Genomic DNA, 20,938 nt, shown 5'->3' with positions numbered 1-20,938 from the left:
TCTGCGTAACATCCTACAGAGAAGCTTCTTCTGAAGATAGCTCCACTTGTAGATCACCTCCGCTTCTGAGAACCCTCCTCCTTTAGGTGAGCTTCTTCTGATGATAGCTCCTCCTGCAGATAGACTCCTTTTGTGGTCCCTCACATACACCTCCACCCTCTTTATACCTAAGCAAATTATGTGCTTGGTTCTCCTGTTGTTCTACAGGACAAAAGTGACACCTTGAGATGTAAAACAACCCGCCATCACCTTCCACCTCCACAAATGTCCTTACATAACATCTTGGATGAATTTCAAGATAAATAGTCCCTGGTGCTCCACATTGTTCTTAACTTCTTGTGTCCTGAGGCAAAGTCATAGACCGAAAATATCCCTGTGACAACCAGTTATGTAACGTGGAGGCCATAGAGGAGGAGCAGGAGACGACCTGGATGTTTAAAATAAGGTCAAAGACAAATACAGAAAGGGAACAAAAGTTTTGGTCAAACGTAATGGTCTGTGAATAGGAGGACCATGTCCACTGATCAGGCGACGGACCACAGGACATTGCCACGTGCCCGCCACCGAGGATCCTCTGAATAACCAAATGGTTCTGTAATAGACAGCATCTATGGCTTTCGAGACAAGTCCCAAATGTTACACATCATCAGGATACACACTGCCAAGGCCCCGTCAGGATCTCCACCTTGTAGGCCCGGGCCCCAGAGTATTCCAGCTGATATTTTGGAGGTCGTCTTGTTTTCCTCTTACAGTTTCTGGTAATTAAGGATATTGCCTCAGGAAGATTTGGGAATGTGAGGGATTTTACATTCTGAGGAATCTGTAAACTGTGGTTTGGATGGTGCACCCCCCCCGGTTACATTAATCCTCCTGTATAACATCCTCCTCCCTGCTACGCGTTATGCCGCCAAGAAATGTTGTTTATACGTGAGAGCGGCCGACACAGATGTTTGTCTGCGGAGAAGCTCATGGAGCCGTGGTCAGACTGATGCCGACACCGGAGACGTGGTACCGGGGGAACAGTGCTGCCACATACCTGCTCATCAGCCTGTGTATCTAATGTGATACAGTCTGCTGAGCTGTGTATCTAATCCTCTCCTGTGTGATACTGCCTGCTGAGCTGTGTATCTCATCCCCTCCTGTGTGATACTGCCTGCTGAGCTGTGTATCTAATCATCTCCTGTGTGATACAGTCTGCTGAGCTGTGCATCTAATCCATTCCTGTGTGATACTGTCTGCTGAGCTGTGTATCTAATCCTCTCCTGTGTGATACAGTCTGCTGAGCTGTGTACCTAACCCTATGATGTGTGATACCGTCTGCTGAGCTGTGTATCCAATCCCATCCTGAGTGATACTGACTCCTGAGCTGTGTATCTAATCCTATGATGTGTGATACTGTCTGCTGAGCTGTGTATCTAATCCTATGATGTGTGATACTGTCTTTGGAATCCCCAGTGTTAACATACACAGGAGATGTAATTCCCGGCCGCGCCCGGCACATGGAGCGATACTGGAAGTGCAGCTCCGGTCATTAGTGAATGCGGCTGATTAACATCAACTGCTGGAACATTTAACCCTTTCACCATATTGTGTATGTGATAAATGTGAGGACCCGGCCCCAAGCGCTGCCTGGAACTAAGGTCTTGTTCATCTAATTCGTTGGAGGTCCTCGGTTCTGATCTAGGAGTCACGGTCAGCGTGTCCCTGTCCTGTCCCCCCAAGTGTCAGCGTGTCCCTGTCCTGTCCCCCCAAGTGTCAGCGTGTCCCTGTCCTGTCCCCCCAAGTGTCAGCGTGTCCCTGTCCTGTCCCCCAAGTGTCAGCGTGTCCCTGTCCTGTCCCCCCAAGTGTCAGCGTGTCCCTGTCCTGTCCCCCCCCAAGTGTCAGCGTGTCCCTGTCCTGTCCCCCAAGTGTCAGCGTGTCCCTGTCCTGTCCCCCCAAGTGTCAGCGTGTCCCTGTCCCCCCCCCAAGTGTCAGCGTGTCCCTGTCCTGTCCCCCAAGTGTCAGCGTGTCCCTGTCCTGTCCCCCAAGTGTCAGCGTGTCCCTGTCCTGTCCCCCCAAGTGTCAGCGTGTCCCTGTCCTGTACCCCCAAGTGTCAGCGCGTCCCTGTCCTGTCCCCCCAAGTGTCAGCGTGTCCCTGTCCTTTCCCCCCAAGTGTCAGCGTGTTCCTGTCCTTTCCCCCCAAGTGTCAGCGTGTCCCTGTCCTGTCCCCCCCAAGTGTCAGCGTGTCCCTGTCCTTTCCCCCCAAGTGTCAGCGTGTTCCTGTCCTGTCCCCCCAAGTGTCAGCGTGTCCCTGTCCTTTCCCCCCAAGTGTCAGCGTGTCCCTGTCCTTTCCCCCCAAGTGTCAGCGTGTTCCTGTCCTTTCCCCCCAAGTGTCAGCGTGTCCCTGTCCTGTCCCCCCAAGTGTCAGCGTGTCCCTGTCCTGTCCCCCAAGTGTCAGCGTGTTCCTGTCCTTTCCCCCCAAGTGTCAGCGTGTCCCTGTCCTGTCCCCCCAAGTGTCAGCGTGTCCCTGTCCTGTCCCCCCAAGTGTCAGCGTGTCCCTGTCCTTTCCCCCCAAGTGTCAGCGTGTTCCTGTCCTTTCCCCCCCAAGTGTCAGCGTGTCCCTGTCCTGTCCCCCCCAAGTGTCAGCGTGTTCCTGTCCTTTCCCCCCAAGTGTCAGCGTGTCCCTGTCCTGTCCCCCCAAGTGTCAGCGTGTCCCTGTCCTTTCCCCCCAAGTGTCAGCGTGTCCCTGTCCTTTCCCCCCAAGTGTCAGCGTGTCCCTGTCCTGTCCCCCAAGTGTCAGCGTGTCCCTGTCCTGTCCCCCAAGTGTCAGCGTGTCCCTGTCCTGTCCCCCCCAAGTGTCAGCGTGTTCCTGTCCTTTCCCCCCAAGTGTCAGCGTGTTCCTGTCCTTTCCCCCCAAGTGTCAGCGTGTCCCTGTCCTGTCCCCCCAAGTGTCAGCGTGTCCCTGTCCTGTCCCCCAAGTGTCAGCGTGTTCCTGTCCTTTCCCCCCAAGTGTCAGCGTGTCCCTGTCCTGTCCCCCCAAGTGTCAGCGTGTCCCTGTACTGTCCCCCCAAATGTCAGCGTGTCCCTGTCCTTTCCCCCCAAGTGTCAGCGTGTCCCTGTCCTGTCCCCCCAAGTGTCAGCGTGTCCCTGTCCTGTCCCCCCAAGTGTCAGCGTGTCCCTGTCCTGTCCCCCAAGTGTCAGCGTGTCCCTGTCCTGTCCCCCCAAGTGTCAGCGTGTTCCTGTCCTTTCCCCCCAAGTGTCAGCGTGTCCCTGTCCTGTCCCCCCCAAGTGTCAGCGTGTTCCTGTCCTTTCCCCCCAAGTGTCTGCGTGTCCCTGTCCTGTCCCCCCAAGTGTCAGCGTGTCCCTGTCCTTTCCCCCCAAGTGTCAGCGTGTTCCTGTCCTGTCCCCCCAAGTGTCAGCGTGTCCCTGTCCTTTCCCCCCAAGTGTCAGCGTGTTCCTGTCCTTTCCCCCCAAGTGTCAGCGTGTCCCTGTCCTTTCCCCCCAAGTGTCAGCGTGTTCCTGTCCTTTCCCCCCAAGTGTCAGCGTGTCCCTGTCCTGTCCCCCCCAAGTGTCAGCGTGTTCCTGTCCTTTCCCCCCAAGTGTCAGCGTGTCCCTGTCCCCCCAAGTGTCAGCGTGTCCCTGTCCCCCCAAGTGTCAGCGTGTCCCTGTCCTTTCCCCCCAAGTGTCAGCGTGTTCCTGTCCTTTCCCCCCAAGTGTCAGCGTGTCCCTGTCCTGTCCCACAAGTGTCAGCGTGTCCCTGTCCTGTCCCCCAAGTGTCAGCGTGTCCCTGTCCTGTCCCCCAAGTGTCAGCGTGTCCCTATCCTGTCCCCCAAGTGTCAGCGTGTCCCTGTCCTGTCCCCCAAGTGTCAGCGTGTCCCCGTCCTGTCCCCCAAGTGTCAGCGTGTCCCCGTCCTGTCCCCCCAAGTGTCAGCGTGTCCCTGTCCTGTACCCCCAAGTGTCAGCGTGTCCCTGTCCTTTCCCCCCAAGTGTCAGCGTGTCCCTGTCCTGTCCCCCAAGTGTCAGAGTGTCCCTGTCCTGTCCCCTGAGGTCCAGGAAGTCATTGTATGTTTTTACTACCTTTTAGGACCCCTGACCTCGGCTGTGGTAGGGTTATAGTCACTCTTCCTGTCAGTGTGATGTCACTATCTCCGTTATCTGCACATCCCAGTGATGACAATGCTAAACTGGGACCTTCCAGGAAAACCCGATCTCTCCCCTCTGCCTCATTAACTAACTGCTTACCGTACAACTGTGGCAGGAGAAGACAAGATTATGCCCCAACTGATCAACAGCGCCTCCCACAGGAATCTGGAGCCTTTATAAGCCCATATTCTGCGTCCCCTTCATGCTTTAGAGGCCCAATCAATGGAGGTCCTGGTACTGGAAGCCCCATTTCTAGAGGTTCTGGTACTACAGGCACTGACAGCAGACGCCCCATACCAGAAGTGTTGTACTGGAGGAGCCAACAGAAATGGCCCCATCACTAGAGGTCCTGGTACTACAGGCCCCATCACTAGAGGTCCTGGTACTACAAGCCCCATCACTAGAAGTCCTGGTACTAGAGGCCCCATCACTAGAGGTCCTGGTACAATAAGCACCATCACTAGAGGTCCCGGTACAAGAAGCCTCATTCCTAGAGGTTCTGGTAATAAAGGCCCAATCACTAGAGGTCCTGGTACTAGAGGACCCATCAATAGAGGTCCTGGTACTAGAAGCCCCATCACTAGAGGTCCTGGTACTAGAAGCCCCATCACTAGAGGTCCTGGTACTAGAAGCCCCATCACTAGAGGTCCTGGTACTAGAAGCCCCATCACTAGAGGTCCTGGTACTAAAGGCCCCATCACTAGAGGTCCTGGTACTAAAGGCCCCATCACTAGAGGTCCTGGTACTAAAGGCCCCATCACTAGAGGTCCTGGTACTAAAGGCCCCATCACTAGAGGTCCTGGTACTAAAGGCCCCATCACTAGAGGTCCTGGTACTAGAGGCCCCATCACTAGAGGTCCTGGTACTAGAGGCCCCATCACTAGAGGTCCTGGTACTAGAAGCCCCATCACTAGAGGTCCTGGTACTAGAAGCCCCATCACTAGAGGTCCTGGTACTAGAAGCCCCATCACTAGAGGTCCTGGTACTAGAAGCCCCATCACTAGAGGTCCTAGTACTAGAAGCCCCATCACTAGAGGTCCTGGTACTAGAGGACCCATCACTAGAGGTCCTGGTAGTAGAGGACCCATCACTAGAGGTCCTGGTACTAGAAGCACCATCACTAGAGGTCCTGGTACTAGAAGCCCCATCACTAGAGGTCCTGGTACTAGAGGCCCCATCACTAGAGGTCCTGGTACTAGAGGACCCATCAATAGAGGTCCTGGTACTAGAAGCCCCATCACTAGAGGTCCTGGTACTAGAAGCCCCATCACTAGAGGTCCTGGTACTAGAAGCCCCATCACTAGAGGTCCTGGTACTAGAAGCCCCATCACTAGAGGTCCTGGTACTAGAAGCCCCATCACTAGAGGTCCTGGTACCAAAGGCCCCATCACTAGAGGTCCTGGTACTAAAGGCCCCATCACTAGAGGTCCTGGTACTAAAGGCCCCATCACTAGAGGTCCTGGTACTAGAGGCCCCATCACTAGAGGTCCTGGTACTAGAGGCCCCATCACTAGAGGTCCTGGTACTAGAAGCCCCATCACTAGAGGTCCTGGTACTAGAAGCCCCATCACTAGAGGTCCTGGTACTAGAAGCCCCATCACTAGAGGTCCTGGTACTAGAAGCCCCATCACTAGAGGTCCTGGTACTAGAGGACCCATCACTAGAGGTCCTGGTAGTAGAGGACCCATCACTAGAGGTCCTGGTACTAGAAGCACCATCACTAGAGGTCCTGGTACTAGAAGCCCCATCACTAGAGGTCCTGGTACTAGAGGCCCCATCACTAGAGGTCCTGGTACTAGAGGCCCCATCACTAGAGGTCCTGGTACTACAAGCCCCATCACTAGAAGTCCTTGTAGTAGAAGCCTCATCATTAGAGGTCCTGGTACTAGAAGCCCCATCACTAGAGGTCCTGGTACTAGAAGCCCCATCACTATAGGTCCTGGTACTAGAAGCACCATCACTAGAGGTCCTGGTACTAGAAGCCCCATCACTAAAGGTCATGGTACTAGAGGTCCTGGTACTAGAGGCCCCATCACTAGAGGTCCTGGTACTAGAGGCCTCAACACTAGAGGTCCTTTGTACCAGAAGTCTCATCACTAGAGGTCCTGGTACTAGAGGACCCATCACTAGAGGTCCTGGTACTAGAGGCCTCAACACTAGAGGTCCTTTGTACCAGAAGTCTCATCACTAGAGGTCCTGGTACTAGAGGACCCATCACTAGAGATCCTGGAACTAGAGGCCCCATCACTAGAGGTCCTGGTACTAGAAGCCCCATCACTAGAGGTCCTGGTACTAGAGGCCCCATCACTAGAGTTCCTGGTAATAGAGGTCCCATCACTAGAGGTCCTGGTATTAAAGGCCTCATCAGTAGAGATCCTGGTACCAGAAGCCTCATCATTAGATGTCCTGGTACTAAAGGCCCAACCACTAGAGGTCCTGGTATTAGAAGCCTCATCAATAGAGGTCGTGGTACCAGAAGCCTCATCATTAGAGGTTCTGGTACTAGAAGCCCCATCACTAGAGGTCCTGGTACTAGAGGCCCCATCTCTAGAGGTCCTGGTACTAAAGGCCCAATCACTAGAGGTCCTGGTACTGGAAGCCTCATCACTAGAAGTTCAGGTACTAGAAGCCCCATCACTAGAGGTCCTGGTCCTAGAGGCCCCATCTCTAGAGGTCCTGGTACTAAAGGCCCAATCACTAGAGGTCCTGGTACCAGAAGCCTCATCACTAGAGGTCCTGGTACCAGAAGCCTCATCACTAGAGGTCCTGGTACCAGAAGCCTCATCACTAGAGGTCCTGGTACTAAAGGCCCAATCACTAGAGGTCCTGGTACTAGAAGCCTCATCACTAGAGGTCCTGGTACTAGAGGACCCATCACTAGAGGTCCTGGTACTAGAAGCACCATCACTAGAGGTCCTGGTACTAGAAGCCCCATCACTAGAGGTCCTGGTACTAGAGTCCTCAACACTAGAGATCCTGGAACTAGAGGCCCCATCACTAGAGGTCCCGGTACTAGATGCCCCATCACTAGAGGTCCTAGTACTAGGGGCCCCATCACTAGAGGTCCTGGTAATAGAGGCCCCATCACTAGAGGTTCTGGTACTAGAGGCCTCATCAGTAGAGGTCCTGGTACCAGAAGCCTCATCATTAGAGTTCCTGGTACTAAAGGCCCCATCACTAGAGGTCCTGGTAGTAGAAGCCTCATCAATAGAGGTCCTGGTACCAGAAGCCTCATCATTGGAGCTTCTGGTACTAGAAGCCCCATCTCTAGAGGCCCTGGTACTAGAAGCCCCATCACTAGAGGTCCTGGTACTAGAGGCCCCATCACTAGAGGTCCTGGTACTAGAAGCCCCATCACTAGAGGTCCTGGTACTAGAGGCCCCATCACTAGAGGTCCTGGTATAAGAAGCCTCATCCCTAGAGGACCTGGTACTAAAGGCCCAATTACTAGAGGTCCTGGTACTAGAAGCCTCATCATTGGAGGTCCTGGTACTAGAAGCCCCATCACTAGAGGTCCTGGTACTAGAGGACTCATCACTAGAGGTCCTGGTACTAGAGGACCCATCAGTAGAGGTCCTGGTACTAGAGGCCCCATCACTAGAGGTCCTGGTACTAGAGGCCTCAACACTAGAGGTCCTTTGTACCAGAAGTCTCATCACTAGAGGTCCTGGTACTAGAGGACCCATCACTAGAGGTCCTGGTACTAGAGGCCTCAACACTAGAGGTCCTTTGTACCAGAAGTCTCATCACTAGAGGTCCTGGTACTAGAGGACCCATCACTAGAGATCCTGGAACTAGAGGCCCCATCACTAGAGGTCCTGGTACTAGAAGCCCCATCACTAGAGGTCCTGGTACTAGAGGCCCCATCACTAGAGTTCCTGGTAATAGAGGTCCCATCACTAGAGGTCCTGGTATTAAAGGCCTCATCAGTAGAGATCCTGGTACCAGAAGCCTCATCATTAGATGTCCTGGTACTAAAGGCCCAATCACTAGAGGTCCTGGTATTAGAAGCCTCATCAATAGAGGTCGTGGTACCAGAAGCCTCATCATTAGAGGTTCTGGTACTAGAAGCCCCATCACTAGAGGTCCTGGTACTAGAGGCCCCATCTCTAGAGGTCCTGGTACTAAAGGCCCAATCACTAGAGGTCCTGGTACTGGAAGCCTCATCACTAGAAGTTCAGGTACTAGAAGCCCCATCACTAGAGGTCCTGGTCCTAGAGGCCCCATCTCTAGAGGTCCTGGTACTAAAGGCCCAATCACTAGAGGTCCTGGTACCAGAAGCCTCATCACTAGAGGTCCTGGTACCAGAAGCCTCATCACTAGAGGTCCTGGTACCAGAAGCCTCATCACTAGAGGTCCTGGTACTAAAGGCCCAATCACTAGAGGTCCTGGTACTAGAAGCCTCATCACTAGAGGTCCTGGTACTAGAGGACCCATCACTAGAGGTCCTGGTACTAGAAGCACCACCACTAGAGGTCCTGGTACTAGAAGCCCCATCACTAGAGGTCCTGGTACTAGAGTCCTCAACACTAGAGATCCTGGAACTAGAGGCCCCATCACTAGAGGTCCCGGTACTAGATGCCCCATCACTAGAGGTCCTAGTACTAGGGGCCCCATCACTAGAGGTCCTGGTAATAGAGGCCCCATCACTAGAGGTTCTGGTACTAGAGGCCTCATCAGTAGAGGTCCTGGTACCAGAAGCCTCATCATTAGAGTTCCTGGTACTAAAGGCCCCATCACTAGAGGTCCTGGTAGTAGAAGCCTCATCAATAGAGGTCCTGGTACCAGAAGCCTCATCATTGGAGCTTCTGGTACTAGAAGCCCCATCTCTAGAGGCCCTGGTACTAGAAGCCCCATCACTAGAGGTCCTGGTACTAGAGGCCCCATCACTAGAGGTCCTGGTACTAGAAGCCCCATCACTAGAGGTCCTGGTACTAGAGGCCCCATCACTAGAGGTCCTGGTATAAGAAGCCTCATCCCTAGAGGACCTGGTACTAAAGGCCCAATTACTAGAGGTCCTGGTACTAGAAGCCTCATCATTGGAGGTCCTGGTACTAGAAGCCCCATCACTAGAGGTCCTGGTACTAGAGGACTCATCACTAGAGGTCCTGGTACTAGAGGACCCATCACTAGAGGTCCTGGTACTAGAGGCCTCATCACTAGAGGTCCTGGTACTAGAAGCACCATCACTGGAGGTCCTGGTACTACAAGCCCCATCACTAGAGGTCCTGGTACTAGAGGCCCCATCACTAGAGGTCCTGGTACTAAAGGCCCCATCACTAGAGGTCCTGGTACTAGATGGCCCATCACTAGAGGTCCTGGTACTAGAAGCTCCATCACTAGAGGTCCTGTTACCAGAAGCCTCATCCCTAGAGGTCCTGGTACTAAAGGCCCCATCACTAGAGGTCCTGGTACTAGAAGCACCATCACTAGAGGTCCTGGTACTACAAGCCCCATCACTAGAGGTCCTGGTACTAGAGGCCCCATCACTAGAGGTCCTGGTACTAAAGGCCCCATCACTAGAGGTCGTGGTACTAGAGGGCCCATCACTAGAGGTCCTGGTACTAGAAGCTCCATCACTAGAGGTCCTGTTACCAGAAGCCTCATCCCTAGAGGTCCTGGTACTAAAGGCCCCATCACTAGAGGTCCTGGTACTAGAGGCCTCATCACTAGAGGTCCTGGTACTAGAAGCCCCATCACTAGAGGTCCTAGTACTAGAAGCCCCATCACTAGAGGTCCTGGTACTAGAAGCCCCATCACTAGAGGTCCCGGTACTAGAAGCCTCATCACTAGAGGTCCTGGTACCAGAAGCCTCATCACTAGAGGTCCTGGTACTAGAGGCCTCATCACTAGAGGTCCTGGTACCAGAAGCCTCATCACTAGAGGTCCTGGTACTAGAAGCCCCATCACTAGAGGTCCTAGCAATAAGGCGACATCATTTGAGGCCCCAACACCAGATCCTCTAGAGGCCCCGATACTACATACAAGATGCAATAATGGAAGGATCCTCAGAGCGGCTCAGTAAATGTACAGTAGATAAGGGAGATGGCTTCTGGAATGTTCTTGTTACAACATAGATGATAGAAATTCCAGCGATAACTAGATAAATACCCTCATACATACATAACATTCTCAGCCAGGGTTATAAGCCATGTGTAAAGTGGGGTTCTCTGCGCCTCTTATGGGGGGAAGTTTCTCCAGATTCTTAATCTAGGAGCTCCCTGATCATTTCTGGACTATAAGACTCTGGATGAACTTGTATTGTACCAGTATTTGAGTGAGCAACAACCAGCCAACACCAACAGAGACCTTGAAGGTGACCCGGTGGGTAGGAAGCGTTTGTTAGCGGCCGGTCTCCTCATATCACACACATGGAGCGGCCGTGTCCTCGGCTGCACCTTGTCAGTATGAAGCCAAGATGTCTCCAGAGCTTTACGTGCAGCTGTCAGACATTGTGACCAGGGATCTGCTTAGCCTGAGGAGCGGGATCTTGTTACACAATACAGGGGAATGAAATGTGTAGTTCACATATACATATTGAAGATATTTGAAGATCTCTTATACGTATTGAAGATTTTACAAGTTTTCCCACCTACAGAGAATGGAGAGGTCTGTAAGATTTATCGGAGGTCATTTTACTCCTGAGAGACATGAAAATCCAGTATTTGATATCATAGAATAGCAGAGCATGAAATTTGGTCCATTTCACTTTATTTGCGGTTCCAGATGTTGGGACGTCTACAATCCAGTTTTGAGGCTGTTGCTGGTTAACAGGTCTGCACCTCTAGAGATTTTGGATTGGATTCAGGTCTAGAGACTGGAGACTTTCAAAGGCTTCTTATAAAGGATCTCCTTAGGTGCCCTGGCTGAGTGTTTCAGGTTATTGTCAGGTCATTTTCACGACCCATCTAAATGCTGGAAGACCTAGCCACCAACCATCTTCATATTGAAAGACTCAGCCGTGACCCATCTCCATGCTGATAGACCCTAGTCATAACCCATCTTCATGCTGATAGACCCTAGTCATAACCCATCTTCATGCTGATAGACCCTAGTCATAACCCGTCTTCATGCTGGAGGACCCTAGTCATAACCCGTCTTCATGCTGGAGGACCCTAGTCATAACCCGTCTTCATGCTGGAGGACCCTAGTCATAACCCATCTTCATGCTGGTTGACCCATCTTCATAACCCATCTTTATGCTGGAGGACCCTAGTCATAACCCATCTCCATGCTGATAGACCCTAGTCATAACCCATCTCCATGCTGATAGACCCTAGTCATAACCCATCTCCATGCTGATAGACCCTAGTCATAACCCATCTCCATGCTGATAGACCCTGGTCATAACCCATCTTCATGCTGGAGGACCCTAGTCATAACCCATCTCCATGCTGATAGACCCTAGTCATAACCCATCTCCAAGCTGATAGACCCTAGTCATAACCCATCTTCATGCTGGAGGACCCTAGTCATAACCCATCTTCATGCTGGAGGACCCTATTCATAACCCATCGTCATGCTGGAGGACCCTAGTCATAACCCAACTTCATACTGGAGGACCGGCCAAGGCCTATCTTCATACTGGAAGAACGGGCCACAAGCCATCTTCAATGCTCTTATTGAGGGAAGGAGGTTGATGGCCAAAATCTGGTGATACATGGTCCGGTCCATCCTCCCTTCAATATGGTGCAGTTGTCCTTTCCCCTTTGAAGAAATGCTCCCCAAAGTATGATGCCAGCCCATCCCGGCCTTATGGTTGGGACGTGTTCTTCAGATTGTTTCATTGTATCATCATCTTCCTAGACAAGGCGAGTACAATTGCTACTGAAAAGTTCTATGTTGGACCACATGATCTTCTCCCCGACGTCCTTTGGATCATCCAGATGGTCATTGGACCTGCATTTGCTGGTGTGACCCGGAGGACCTTGTATGTCCTGCAGGATATAATCCCTAACGTTGTAGTGAGACAGTGGTCCCAGTTCTCTTCAGATCTTTGACCAGGTCCAACCGTTTAGTTCCGAGCTGATTCTTGACCTTTCTCAGAATTGTCTCAGAAGAGCAACTAACCGGTCTGAGTGGCAGAATTCTTGCTGGTTGGGCAGTGATCAAATATTTATTTCATGTAATTAAATTCAAGTTCATATTTTATATCATACAATGTTATTTCCAGATATTTTTTTAGATTCTGTCTCTCAGGGACGAAGTGACCTCCGAAAAATCTTCTCCAAGGAAAACCTTATAAAAATTGTGAGATGCTCAAATCCTTATGTTACCCACTGTGTATATACAGTATATATATATGTATATATATATATATATATATATATATATATATATATATAGTATATATATATATATATATAGTATATATATATAGTATGAATATGGCCAGTATATAACACACATATAATATATAATAATGACACTACACTGATAACAGTCACACGTTCCTCATCTATCGCTCAGTCCATGGAGCTCAGTGACGTGGAGCATTGCGTGTAGTAAAACCCACAACATAACCCACCAGGGACTTGTACACGATGAGTCAGTGACATCCTCTAACCACAGGGACTCGTCTCTACAACACAGCCTGCACCCACAGAGGAGCAAGAAAAGCCACCTATAGGGTCGGTGTAACGTGTCACGTACCACCAGTGATGGGTGAGGGAGTCAAGGTCAGGTTCATGTGGTGCCAGATTTTCCTACATCTACACTTTTGGGGGGTTACACATTTAGCATAAGGCATTGTAGTCCCCAATCTGCCGGGATGCCTAAGGACCATACTGAAGCATAGAGTTCCTCAGTCTGATGTCGTCATGTGTGGTGGGTCCTTTACCTGGGGAAGAGTTGGCACCAGGGTGGGAAGAGGACAACGATGGAGGCACGGTGATGCTCTGGGCCATCTCCTGCAGGAGACTGTCCATGTGGATGATTCTGGGACATGTACCCCCCACCAAGTGAAGTACCCCACACCATGAGTGGAGAACCCCCTAATAGTAGGTCACCTCTGCAGCAGACTAATGCCTAGCCAAGTCTCATCAGTCTTTACATGTGTACAGCTACATAAAGAGGTAGGTCTCCAAAAGTCTACGTAACAAGTGTGGAGGACATGGAGCTGGGGTGGTAGAGGTCCTGTGGTCCAGCTCCAGGCGTGCGCTACCCTTCCTCACCTTATTTTCTAGGAAATGTTGTATACATGCTCGTAGATAAGATGTACAATTATAATAGATAAAATTATCTAACTTTTCTCTCTGTATCTTATGAAAAAACCCTTTCAGCTCCAGATGCTGCACCAAAACTAAACAGGACAAGACACTAAACACCACCCAAAACAATCACAACGTCTAATAAACCAGAAATAAACCTCACGAAAAACCAGAACGTTTCATTCATATCTCAAGAACAACTCATTAAGAAGAATTCTGGATATCCCAAAAAAAATGCTGATAAATTCTTACCCAAAACTTGGAGCCCCGTTTTTGGTCGGTTCCGCAGAATGTGTCCATGTTGTTGGGGGGGTTTGTAGGAGAAGCGCAGCCGCCGGTGATCTACATAGAGCGGCGCGGAGTGTGCCCGGTGTCAGAGGATCACATCCACTGCTCCGAGGACGGGCGATGCAGTGTGACGAGTGCTCCGAGCCTCCGGGTGTACAGGGAGGGCTCCAGACTTCTGCTTTTTATGTTGCATGGATTGTTATATGTGCAGAGGGTGCGATATCTGGAAGTATTTCCTGCTTTTTTACAACCGCCCCCCCTCCTCTGCCTCCATCTCCTCCTCCTCCTCATCATCTACCTCCTCCTCCTCTCCCAGTGAATTTGTCGGTGCTCCACCCTCCGTGATGTGACCGCTTCCCCACACCCGGCTTCCTCTCCGCCTGTCTCTCTAAATATGTAACAGGACAAGTTAATGTAAGGTAAAATCGTGGAGGATCTGCGGGGAGAGCAGATGTTCGGTGTAAGACGCGGACACTGTATACAGCAGATGGTGACAGTGTTAAACTTATTTCATCTGTGTTTGGAAGGCACTTACTTATTATAACACAGCTGGAGAAAGATGGCGGAAAGATGAAGGGGTTCACTCTATATTATATTATTATATACATATATATATACAGGATATATAGAGACATCACACAAAGGTGTAACCTATATAATTATGTACAGGAGATCCCCAGGTTATACCGGCTGTACATATATCACTATATACAGGAGATCCCCAGGTTATACCGGCTGTACATATATCATTATATACAGGAGATCCCCAGGTTATACCGGCTGTACATATATCATTATATACAGGAGATCCCCAGGTTATAGCGGCTGTACATATATCATTATATACAGGAGATCCCCAGGTTATACCGGCTGTACATATATCATTATATACAGGAGGTGCCCAGGTTATACCAGCGGTACATATATCATTATATACAGGAGATCCCCAGGTTATACCGGCTGTACATATATCATTATATACAGGAGATCCCCAGGTTATACCGGCTGTACATATATCACTATATACAGGAGATCCCCAGGTTATACCGGCTGTACATATATCATTATATACAGGAGATCCCCAGGTTATACCAGCAGTACATATATAATTATATACAGGAGATCCCCAGGTTATACCAGCTGTACATATATCATTATATACAGGAGATCCCCAGGTTATACCGGCTGTACATATATCATTATTATATACAGGAGATCCCCAGGTTATAGCGGCTGTACATATATCATTATATACAGGAGATCCCCAGGTTATACCAGCTGTACATATATCATTATATACAGGAGATCCCCAGGTTATAGCGGCTGTACATATATCATTATTATATACAGGAGATCCCCAGGTTATAGCGGCTGTACAAATATCATTATATACAGGAGATCCCCAGGTTATACCAGCTGTACATATATCATTATATACAGGAGATCCCCAGGTTATACCGGCTGTACATATATCATTATATACAGGAGATCCTCAGGTTATACCGGCTGTACATATATCATTATATACAGGAGATCTCCAGGTTATACCGGCTGTACATATATCATTATATACAGGAGATTCCCAGGTTATACCGGCTGTACATATATCACTATATACAGGAGATCCCCAGGTTATACCAGCTGTACATATATCATTATATACAGGAGATCCCCAGGTTATACCGGCTGTACATATATCATTATATACAGGAGATCCTCAGGTTATACCGGCTGTACATATATCACTATATACAGGAGATCCCCAGGTTATACCGGCTGTACATATATCATTATATACAGGAGATCCCCAGGTTATACCGGCTGTACATATATCATTATATACAGGAGATCCCCAGGTTATACCGGCTGTACATATATCATTATATACAGGAGATCCCCAGGTTATACCGGCTGTACATATATCATTATATACAGGAGATCCCCAGGTTATACCGGCTGTACATATATCATTATATACAGGAGATCCCCAGGTTATACCGGCTGTACATATATCATTATATACAGGAGATCCCCAGGTTATACCGGCTGTACATATATCACTATATACAGGAGATCCCCAGGTTATACCGGCTGTACATATATCATTATATACAGGAGATCCCCAGGTTATACCGGCTGTACATATATCATTATATACAGGGGATCCCCAGGTTATACCGGCTGTACATATATCATTATATACAGGAGATCCCCAGGTTATACCGGCTGTACATATACCATTATATACAGGAGATTCCCAGGTTTTACCGGCTGTACATATATCATTATATACAGGAGATCCCCAGGTTATACCGGCTGTACATATATCATTATATACAGGAGATCCCCAGGTTATACCGGCTGTACATATATCATTATATACAGGAGATCCGCAGGTTATACCGGCTGTACATATATCATTATATACAGGAGATCCCCAGGTTATACCAGCTGTACATATATCATTATATACAGGAGATCCCCAGGTTATACCAGCTGTATATATATATGATTATATACCGGAGATCCCCAGGTTATACCAGCTGTATATATATATGATTATATACCGGTGTGCTGCATATCTCTGTACAGTATTGCTTTCTTTTCCTGTGTATATTTTCTGGGTGATTTCTCGTGTGTTCTGCTTTGTGGCAGTATTTTTTGTAAATCCGTTATAAATTCAGGAGGGGAAATGGAGCTGATGAAATCCAGTTCCTTCCTTTCTGTTTCTCTTTGGCTGCAGTTACTCGGTGTTTCCTCCTGGTTGTATGGATGGAGTGGGGTTGTGTTTGCGACCTCTGAATACAGTATATTTCCCCCATCAGTGAGATCTCACATACACGACCTTCCCCGGAGTCAGGGACATTCCTGGACTGTCTGTGGAGCTTCTCTGAAGGTCAGTTCTGCGGAGATGGTGAAGGTCGCTTTGGAGTCCGAGTCATGGTGGAATAGTCGTGGTTATTGCACAACTTTGTCATTCCTAATGATATTTTGTAGAATATATTTTGAGTAGACTATATACATATCCTACGACATGAGGCTTCTTCTGTGATGTAAAGGCTGCTGAGGAAGGCGGGGGGGGGGGGGGGGGTCGGGGTCTTAACCCTCGTAGGAAACGGAAGGATCATGTAAATACTACTCCAACCACATACATCTCACTATGTATTTGTGGTTTCAAGACACTTTTTGTTCTGTAGACATGAACTGGTCAGGAACCTTCTGAGATGTTGGAGCTTACATCTTGTGGTGGTCAGAACGTTCTCCTCAGATGTTCTCCTAGATAGAAGAGATACAGAATTGTAATAATGGTGGTCCCGGTCTGCCGGGGTGTCCCCTTCTCTGGTGTACGCAGCTACTGCCATCCTGGTGATCCAACCTGAAATAATTTAAGATGTTTATAAGAGACTGAGGTCCCTCAGGTATCAGACCAAAGTCAAACTGGTGTCTGGTGGCAGAAAGGGTCCACAAGCAACTGTCCATTATTAGACGACATCCAATAGGTCATGGTACCATAGGATAAGGACCTACCTTACTACTTATATGAGAGAAGGAGTTTAAGGTGGGTGCCGTTGGCCTGTTACCATCCCGTAACAAAAAACAGGGACAACGCAGAAACTTAGCCTTCCAACCCCAGAGATTTCCGTAGTGCATATGATTTTGTGACAATCTTGGTTATGTGGACGTGTACTGGTCAGGAACCTTCTGAGATGTTGGAGCTGACATCTTGTGGTGGTCTTGCTGGGAATCTACCTACCTTGTATGACGAGTTATCTAATGTTCATACAGAACGTTCTCCACAGATGTTCTCCTATAGAGAAGAGATACAGAATTGCAATAATGGTGGTCCAGGTTTTCCCGGGGTGTCACCTTCTCTGGTGTAGGCAACCACTGGAAGAGACTGAGGTCCCTCAGGTATCAGCCCAAAGCCAAACTTGTCTGGTGGCAGAAAGGGTCCACAAGCAACTGTCCATTATGAGATGCCTTCCAATAGGTCATGGTACCATAGGATAAGAACCTACCTTACTACTTATATGAGAGAAGGAGTTTAAGGTGGGTGCCGTTGGCCTGTTATCATCCCGTAACAAAAAACGGGGACAACGCAGAAACTTAGCCTTCCAACCACAGAGATTTCCATAGTGCATATGATTTAGTGACGATCTTGGTTATGTGGACGTGTACTGGTCAGGGACCTTGTGTTATGCTGAAGCTACCATCTTGTGGTGGCCTTCTTAGGTATGTAGTTAGATGTTGTGACCAGGTGTATAATGTAGATACAGACAATACAAAACTTCTTCACGAGCCGTCAGACCAGATTCATCTACAGAGGAGAGTTTCCAGGATTCCTATATTTAGTCTTCTTTACCGGAAGTTTCTGTCACATCCATCTATAGATTCTGTAGATATATATAGATGGACGCTGGAGAATTCAATGTATAACTCAATTACCAACTTTCCACACGATCCCGGGATGGAGAATTTTCTGAAGCCTACTATAGTGCAGATCATTAGTGACGGGACTTTCACATGGAGAAGACTTTTCTTGTATATCCGGTCATAGTGGAGGAGGTTTGCTGGGACTGTTGATGAGTTGTGGCCCTGAGGGACAGACATCTCTACTTATACAAGATTAGGGGTTTGAAGTAGGAGACACTGATCCATTTTACTGGCAGTCAGTTACCAAAACTAGATGTCATCAATCTTGATTCCTAGATAGCAAATTTCTTCAAAATCCTCGTAAACTTAAAGAATTCTTCTACTTTTCACGCTCTTCTAAGCGTCATCTGTGTGTGGTTTTTGAAATATGACTTTATGACGTGTCTGAGGACTAGTGGCGAGTCTGGTGGTAGGTAACGGACATCCTTGGAGCCATTTTCATGAAGAACTTGAAGACTCCTACTACTTTTCACGCTCTTCTAAGCGTCATCTGTGTGTGGTTTTTGAAATATGACTTTATGACGTGTCTGAGGACTAGTGGCGAGTCTGGTGGTAGGTAACGGACATCCTTGGAGCCATTTTCATGAAGAACTTGAAGACTCCTACTACTTTTCACGCTCTTCTAAGCGTCATCTGTATGTGGTTTTTGAAATATGACTTTATGACGTGTCTGAGGACTAGTGGCGAGTCTGGTGGTAGGTAACGGACATCCTTGGAGCCATTTTCATGAAGAACTTGAAGAATCCAACTACTTTTCACGCTCTTCTAAGCGTCATCTTGACTTTATGACCTGTCAGGACGAGTGGTGCTTCTGGTGGTAGATAACTGACACCCTTGGAGCCATTTTCAGATCTTATGCCGATGTAGTAGATCTTGGGTTCCTCTTTCTCCAGGACAATGCTAGGTATGTCAGCAGCTCCCGGAGGATTAGGCATTGATAGTATTGAATGGTCATCATGTTTTCCAGATCTGAATCCAGTTGAGAACTTTGGGTACATTATAAATCAGTGGGTGAGATGATGTCATAGACTGTCCAGGAGCTTGTTTGGAAGAAGGACCCCCCCCCCCAGGACATCATCCTCTATATTATCAGGGACATGCCCAGAAGTTGTTGGGAATGCATTTAGGCACACGATGGCCGGACACAGAATTGGGATACATGACGAACCACCATGATGAAATTCCGTCGTTGGCCTCTGTTTTCTTCTTTGATTTTTATGGGTGATCTGGGACAAGTTGCTGATTTTTGTTTCCTGTTCTATCTTCTGTATTATATACAAAAAGAAGGGTTTTCATAGTGAAATAGTGAGTCGTAGCCAGACACATGATGTATTATCTTATCTGGGCGAGATCTGTTCCAGAACTAATCCAGTCATTAAGCTCTATAGTCACATAGGACTGATAGGGATCGGTGGGTTTCCAGCCAAGTAAAACGCGCCGGAGCACATGAATAGAGGACTGAGAGGGGCAGTTACTTGTATCAGAGTTGCTATTTCAGCATTAAGCCTCTTGACTAAGTCATGCGATGAAAAGCACAGAGGAAACAGGAGATTATTTTGTACTGTCTGATCACTGGAGAGCTGATAGGACGTCTCGATTCCTGCTCACCATCTGACAGGCGTTCCTCCAGAGGTCCTGTCTTCTCTTTTGGTTCCTCAGTCTTCTCAGTAACGTGTTCATTATCTCTGTGCTTATCCTCCTCCATTGTGTAGAAGACTCTGGAGTGTCACTATGCATCCTATGAAGATGGGACAGCAGATGTCTCAGTATCAGTGACATCTTCATCGACCATTTATCTACACTGATTGGTCGGGACCTCATCACTTTATATGTTGCTATTGCCCAAGAGGATCTTAAAGAAGTCGGCATTTGAAAAGACCAAAGCCAAGTAAATTTGAATGATGAAACAACCAATGAGCCTCCCTATTATCATAAAAATCTGAGTATTTTGTTCAAAAAAGAACAAAAATCTTGTAGCCCGTCATGCTACGGAATATGATGGCACTGTATAAAGATTATTATTATGCAGGTAAAGGAGGCTTTGTTGTTGTTCTTTGTTTGTAATTGAAATTAAAACACAAGTTCTTGGATGATGTTCCCACATATCGGAAGCTGTTCAGCCATTGTAGCAGTGGAACGCTATTTATCAGTAACTATGATTGACCCTTACAACAATTCACCATTTTAGACATTCAGAAACCTTCCAAAACATAACATTTCTTTATGTTGACTCAACAGTTTATTTCTTGAAACATGTGGGGCGCCAATGGTGTCCAAATTTTCTCCATCTCTCACCATTCTTGTGGACGACGTGGTGCAGCCAAACATTTGGTAGAACTTCATGATGTCTTTCCCTTATAGAATCCACCTCTACACATATAGGACGCATGGATGGAGGGAGATAGGATGGAGGGAACTTTCGAAGGCAGAAACTCTGAAAAGAAAAGAAGGCACTCTAGATGGGATGTAGAGGTGCAATGCTGGGAGGGAACGGCTTTGATGGACAGAAAGAACAGACAGCTACTTTGAGCCCTGAGGCTAAACCCCCTTTCCATCTGCCCCTACCCAATAGCCCAGCCCAATAGCCCAGCTTACCCTAAGCAGTAGGTAAAAACTGGTCGACGCTCTATTTTTGCTAACTCAACTGTGTGCAACCCAGAGCAAAATCCACAGGAGAAAGACTTGGTGGTAGAAATCAATTCAAATTTATGTTACGAGAGGACTATAGATAGCAAAAAGGAGGCGTAGAAGGAAGAGAGTAAACTCTGTAAGGGAAAGTCGGACATTCTGCTTTGGGAGACTTAAAATCAGTAAGGGAAGTTACATAAGAAGTTAAAAGAAGAGCAGATAGAGGGGACATTCACCATAAAGTGTAACTGGTTTAT

General features: G+C 48.3%; 1 protein-coding gene across 4 annotated transcripts in view; it reads right to left on the bottom strand.

Moving 5' to 3' along the window:
* Positions 1-20,938, bottom strand: part of ABCC3 (ATP binding cassette subfamily C member 3) — an 83,587-nt gene that overhangs the window by 39,397 nt on the left and 23,252 nt on the right. For 2 of the 4 annotated variants that reach the window (XM_072112758.1, XM_072112760.1), the window contains exon 1: positions 13,584-13,902. The exons of 1 other annotated variant lie outside the window; for it this stretch is intronic. In XM_072112758.1, coding sequence (XP_071968859.1) covers positions 13,584-13,631 — 48 coding nt within the window. In that variant the 5' untranslated portion in view covers positions 13,632-13,902. Of the gene's footprint in view, positions 1-13,583; positions 13,906-20,938 lie in introns of those variants that run through there. One more of the 4 variants, XR_011847864.1, reaches the window with a different exon arrangement.

Source organism: Engystomops pustulosus, chromosome 6, assembly GCF_040894005.1.
Source record: "Engystomops pustulosus chromosome 6, aEngPut4.maternal, whole genome shotgun sequence".
Classification (NCBI taxonomy): Eukaryota; Metazoa; Chordata; class Amphibia; order Anura; family Leptodactylidae; genus Engystomops; species Engystomops pustulosus.
This window is presented reverse-complemented; position numbering and strand designations above follow the sequence as displayed.